We start from the raw sequence: 6,487 nt of genomic DNA, 5'->3' as shown, positions 1-6,487 counted from the left end.
TGTTTGTTTTAATATTATATTCCAGTACGTATTAAAGTTCGACTCTCCTACAAGACATTATTCCCAGCGTCCCCTTCAGCGATCTGAATCTGGATCAGACTGACTCTTGTGTTACCTGAGCCCTGAGGACCTACCGCCAACATCAAAAATCTAAACCCTTCGATAGAGAGGCAGATAATCATAATTATTTTCGATATTTGCGGTAATCCCACAGCATGAATCTAGTATTAAACTGGATTGGGCATGAGTGGTAGGAGTAACTGACAGAAGGGATAGTCTTATGTATCTTTCAGTAGGAGTAGCAGCGAAAGCGCTACTATTGTTTGTCCTTGTCACAGTCACATATTGTTTGTTCCCCACCGTTTTTTAGGGTTCCGTAACTCAAAAAGAAAAAACGGAACCCTTATAGGATCACTAGTGCGTCTGTCTGTCCGTCTGTCACAGCCTATTTGCTCCAAAACTACTGGACCAATTAAGTTGAAATTTGTAACACACATGGAAGTCTGTGACCCAAAGACGGACATGTAATAAAAACAAATGAATTTTAAGCATAGGGGGAATATGAGAAAATTAAAAAACAAAGTTTTGCAAACCATATCGTATTACATATTAAATGAAGGGGCTTATTTTGAGGATCTCAAATATATATTTTTTATAATTTTATATGAAATAGTTTAGAAGTTATTTAAGAAAATAGGCAAAAAATTACCATTCCCCCCGCTTAACTCCGATACTACTGGGTCTAAAATTTTGAAAAAAATACACATATTAGTTCTTTATCTCTAGATGACAGGAAAACCTATTAGAAATCTAGAGTCAAGCGTGAGTCGAACTTAAAAAAAAACGCGGTTGGGCTGTTTTAGGGACACAGCCGTAATGGTTTACGTGAAACTCGGTGTGGACAGCTTTTGCGAAGGCCGAAGGCCGAGCTACGCGTAGGGCCGAAGGCCGAGCTACGCGTAGGGCCGAAGGCCGAAGGCCGAGTTGCGGGAGGTTAGTGTTCAAACACAGAACAATTATATATAAGTACAAGTGTCTGAATGCGAAGGTCGAAGGCCCGGAGCCTTCGCCATGTGCATGCTTCCTGCAAAGGAGATCGTCGATTTTGTTCTATCTTTTGTTAAGCGATTGGGCCCGATAACTATAGATTACTGGAAAAAAGGAAAAGACGTCTGCAATTAAACGTGAGCTGGACTTAAGAATAAGAATTACAACCGCAATTGATTTACGTGAAACGTGGTGTGGACAGCTAATGCGAAGGTCGAAGGCCGAGCTCTGCGTTGGGCCGAAGGCCTGAACCATCCAAGAGAGGTGCGCCTCCACGCAAGGTCGAAGGATGAGCTTTAGGAGGTTAGTGCTCAAACAGAACAAATAATTGGTTTAAATACGAGCAGGTACGAGTAGCTAAATGAGAAGGCTGAACTGCCGTATATCAGAGGGTCTACCGCGAACACCGAAGTTCGCAAATTGCGGTAATTAGAGTGACAGAGTGAGATGCCAGCAATTTGCGAACTTCGAACAAAATTAAAGATAGCCAGCCGTGTGTGTAAAAATTGAATGAACAGTTGAATGTACTTATGAACTTCGCTTTGCTCGCTCGTTCGAAAATGTGTGCAGTGCAGTGAACCCTTGGGACGCGAGTTCGACTCGCACTTGACCGGTTTTTTTAGTATGGAGTATGGTGGGCAACAAATAAATTCGACCAACCATAGTGTCGCATTGCGTATGTTTTGTCCCTCACGGAGGCACGCGTATACCACTTCTATAGGATCCTACCTTCTATGTCCCACAGGCACGGATGTATACATATAGGGGCCGAGCGCCATGGCCATCTTGTGGCCTGAATCGGAAACATAAACTGTACGTCGACACTTCGCGCCAATAAACAGGGGGCTCCTGTGCTGCCCTACAATTCATGCACGTTCCCTATAGAAACAGAGAGCAATAAGTTTTCATTTGATATAATATACGATTCTCTCTCTTCCTAGCTATCTATCCCACATGGTGGTGGGGTCAGCTTTCCTGTTTAACCTTCACCACTTCGCCTTGTCCACGACACCGTCCTACGATTAAATAACAAAAAATGTTTCAGTCCGTAGTGTCCGTATGTACGCAATTTTACTACTTAGGCAAATATAATATCATTTTCACCTCAGCAGCTCGAACAAGGGTACTTTGCTTCTTAAAAACAGTGAGCAAAATGCGGTTTTGCTCACTGAGTCATTTTGTCTCACTCAGTGAGCAAAATGACATTCAAATTACCTTTAATGTCATTTCAACATGCGGGGTCTAATACAAGTTCGATATACTTGGGTTCTATTATCTCTGTCCCTGTAGGTATGTTCTCACTGCTTAGGGTGAATAATTTTGTGTACTACACGAGATCAAAGTTATTTACATCTCGTGCGCTTTTGAATCCCTTACTACGCTCAAGATTTTAAATTAGATTATAGAATCTTTCGCTTGCACGGGACTCAAAATAAGCACTCGAAGAAATATCAAACTTTGATCTCTTGTTGTACAAATAACTATTATTTCCTTAGAGCATTTAGTAACTGGAGATGTCATCGCTATCACACTTAGGAGGGATCAAAGTGGCACTTTTCTTCCCTGCTAGGAGCTTAAGAGGATATAACCAACGGAGACGCCATGTCTAAAATTTTTGGTACAAAATAGTCTGCCGTTTTTTGCGGGGGAGGGGCACATCAAATGTATAGGTACGTCATGTCAGATAAACGTCAGTCCATACATATGGTTGACATATGGTTGACCATTGGCCGCCTATTTTCGACAGAGGGGAACGCCTGTTAATGGCGGCTCCATTGTTAATTACTCCGAGCTATCACAAGTAAATATAGGTGGTCAAGCAAATCTTTGTCAGTAGAAAAAGGCGGCAAATTTGAAAAATGTAGGCGCGAAGGGATATACATCATCATCATCATCATCATTTCAGCCTATATACGTCCCACTGCTGGGCACAGGCCTCCTCTCATGCGCGAGAGGGCTTGGGCTATAGTCCCCACGCTAGCCCAATGCGGATTGGGGACTTCACATACACCTTTGAATTTCTTCGCAGATGTATGCAGGTTTCCTCACGATGTTTTCCTTCACCGAAAAGCTAGTGGTAAACATCAAATGATATTTCGTACATAAGTTCCGAAAAACTCATTGGTACGAGCCAGGATTTGAACCTGCGCCCTCCGGATTGAAAGTCGGACGTCATATCCACTCGGCCACCACCGCTCCCATCTTGCTCCCACTTGACCATCTATAGAAATTGTGTTTAAAAATAACTGCTGCCTATGTTTTTCTAATAATTATCTGGTGCTTTATTTCGTGCACGGTGTAGAATAATTAATTTGAAGTAGAGGAAATTTTATTACTCATTTCTATTTTAGAGTCCCTCGCTATACTACGCTCGGGTTCTAAGGCCCCGTTCGCACGGCAGCTTTTTCAACGCGCGTTAAAAAAGCGTTTGAATGACACAAATGGATAACCATGTATGTATTCACACGAAGGCGGTTTTTAAGCGCGGCGCTTTTTTATCGAGCACTGTTCGATTTTCGGCGTTGAGCGTTGGCGTCAAATTGAATAGAGCATACGGAACTCCGTGTATCTGTTCTCACAAGCGTTAAAAAAGCGCCGGCGCTGCTGTCAGTTGGCTGTCAAGTGTCAATTTTTGGTGTCAATCGTCAAGATTATTATTAGTTTCACTTTAAAAATGTCAACTTATGCTTACAAATTCCTGAAATATTCAAGCTATATTCAAATAATACGTCGTAATAGCAAATAAAGTATGGCTTTGCTGAGATGCGTACGTGGCAGTACGACTCCCAAGTGATTTTTAAGCGTTCATATGAACACAAATATTGGAAACGGTAAAAAAGCGCCAACGTCGGGTTTTAACGCAACGCTTTTTAAGCTGTCGTGCGAATGGGGCCTAAAGGGACCGTGTACGTTGGAGGCTCTGAGGGGCTACCGCGAAAACCGAAATTCGCAAATTGCGCGGATCTTTCTCTTTTACTCCAATGAAGGCGTAATAAGAGTGACAGAGAAAAATGCCCGCAATTTGCAAACTTCGATTTTTGCGGTTATAGCCCTGCCATCTTGTGACTCTCTTGTGACCTAATAAATGGGAAGCTTAAGGCCGTAACACACTATCGCACCGCACCAAGGTCATTGTGCGACGCACCGATAAGTAAGAGCGAGAAAGCGATATCTCTTTCTCGCTCTTACTTATGGGTGCGGTGCGATAGTGTGTTACCACTATTAAACTTGACGCCAAAGCAGGTGCTGCTCCCTACAGTACACGCACGCTCCTTTCCGCGTTGTAGGCCGCCTAAATCGGAAACTTAAACTTGACCACACTTTGCGCCAATAATCAAGGGACTCCTGAGGGCCTACCGCGAATTACGTTCGACGTGTTGCCTCCCTGTCACACTTATGTACGAATTTACAAGTGCGACAGAGAGGCAACACGTCGAACGTGGTTCGCGGTAGGCCCGCTGGCTGTCCCCTACAGTTCAAGCACGTTCCCTATTCTACAATCCTTAGCTTAAGTTAGGATTCAATGTACGCTCACGCCTCAAGTATGTCATTTTGCTCCCTTGTGATACAATAAATACCATCGATTTTTAGTTTACCGTGGTCGTCCAGGGCAACGACACGATTTGTGATCTTACGACCTTACTTTAAGTATGCAGTCGAAATAAAAACGGTCACAGAGCTAAACCGTGGAAGAAGAACCTATAAGGGGTTCCTATTTCATTACGAAACCCTAAACACGAAATATTGACTTTGTCGTGTCGAGTAGAACGTTTCTGTATCTATTGCAAGTGTAGTCGTAGCTTTATTTATTGTGAGTGCAAAGTTCTCTTATTATTGGATGCTGAGAGGGGTTAGGTGAGCGGGAAGCAGATCTGTCAAGTCGTCCACGCTTGTTGGTCTCGCAGCGATTCCACATTGAAGCATTTTCTTTTATAATCGCGTTTTACGCGCGTAGCACGCATTTCATCACATTTTTTAATAAATATAAAACGGTCTTGAAAGTTTGTTAATTTTACAATTATAATGAAGCCCCCGTACAAAATTGGTAAGTAAGTACAGTTTATTTATAAGAATTATTTCGTACAAATAGTTAACATATTCCAAGATTATTAATGTCTGTAGATGCTTGGTACCTACAAGACATTTCAAATTAATTTGTTCTGGTATTTGTAAGTCACCATATGCAACCTAAATGTTTTTATGCTGGTTATGCATATTATATAGGTTATGTTAGTTAGTAACATGCTTCTATTTAGGTAATTTTGACTATTAATAGGTTTTTTTTTTAACACAAGCTGCATAAAACAACTATTTATCTTGTTGAGATGGCCTCTTATCTACCTATTTGTACTGGATGCTAATACCCAATGTATTAATCTATTAATGTGATAATGATAACATGGTAATATTAGTAATCCTTAAGATTAAATTTGTTGATCTTTTAACAGATAGCGAATTTCATAGATTTATTATTTAAACTACTGTATCTTCACAATAATCACAATTTCCATTGTATTTAATTATAAAACAGAGATGATGCTCTGCTCAGAGATGATGTGTGAGGAAATACAATGCTAAAAAATAGCAGACCTTAGAATCTGTTGAAATCCGCAACATTATACAGATTTGATATTAATTTAAATTACTAATTAATGTTATTTTTATATTTTAGCTGATGAGAAGCTTGCTGAGTTGGGCCGCAATGAAATTATGCTGGCCGAGAAAGAGATGCCGGGTCTAATGGCCTGCCGTCGCAAGTATGCGCCCGCGCAGATTCTTAAGGGAGCCAGGATTGCTGGCAGTCTTCACATGACTGTCCAGACTGCAGTACTCATTGAAACTCTTATTGAACTTGGCGCTGAGGTGAGTCTATTATTATTCATTTCAATCTTTAAGGTATAATTATAACCAGTCTATTAAAGCACATGGCCATTAACATTGGCATCAAGTTGTGTTGTGGAAATTTTAAATAGCTGGGTCCACACAGAGCGAGCGTGAGAGGAAATTGCCTTTAAAATTTAAGCTGACAGGTCATTGAAATTACAATTAAAAAGGGTATCTTGCCATGTATATTTGTTAAATACAACTACCAAGTACCAAAACCAAGTACATACATTGTAAATACCTCATCTTGAATAGTAGCTCACTATTGTAATAAATAAGGAATAGATCTTCAGCAGAAATAAGTTTTATATCTAATCAGTATGTAATCAGTTCTCCTATCTTGAGTTGTTGGATTTGACTGACAATTGCTTATCATTTTCCATCACAAAATATCAATGCTATCTGATGTCTTTCCCAATTTCTTCCTTTAACCATACTTAAAAGTCATTAATGACAAAGAAAGAGCTCAAAAATATGTGATGTTTCACGGTAAAAGGTACCTTATGGCGGCCTGAAAATATTATCTGTACTGGCCTCCCTTCTTTGTGATTAAATA

General features: G+C 40.6%; 1 protein-coding gene across 1 annotated transcript in view; it reads left to right on the top strand.

Moving 5' to 3' along the window:
- The first annotated feature begins 4,932 nt into the window (after nt 1-4,932).
- LOC134790617 (adenosylhomocysteinase) overlaps nt 4,933-6,487 on the top strand; it is a 30,558-nt gene continuing 29,003 nt past the window's right edge. Inside the window, exons 1-2 of the mRNA XM_063761473.1 lie at nt 4,933-5,092; nt 5,720-5,910. Coding sequence (XP_063617543.1) covers nt 5,071-5,092; nt 5,720-5,910 — 213 coding nt within the window. The 5' untranslated portion in view covers nt 4,933-5,070. The remainder of the gene's footprint in view (nt 5,093-5,719; nt 5,911-6,487) is intronic.

This window comes from Cydia splendana, chromosome 5, assembly GCF_910591565.1.
Source record: "Cydia splendana chromosome 5, ilCydSple1.2, whole genome shotgun sequence".
Classification (NCBI taxonomy): domain Eukaryota; kingdom Metazoa; phylum Arthropoda; class Insecta; order Lepidoptera; family Tortricidae; genus Cydia; species Cydia splendana.
This window is presented reverse-complemented; position numbering and strand designations above follow the sequence as displayed.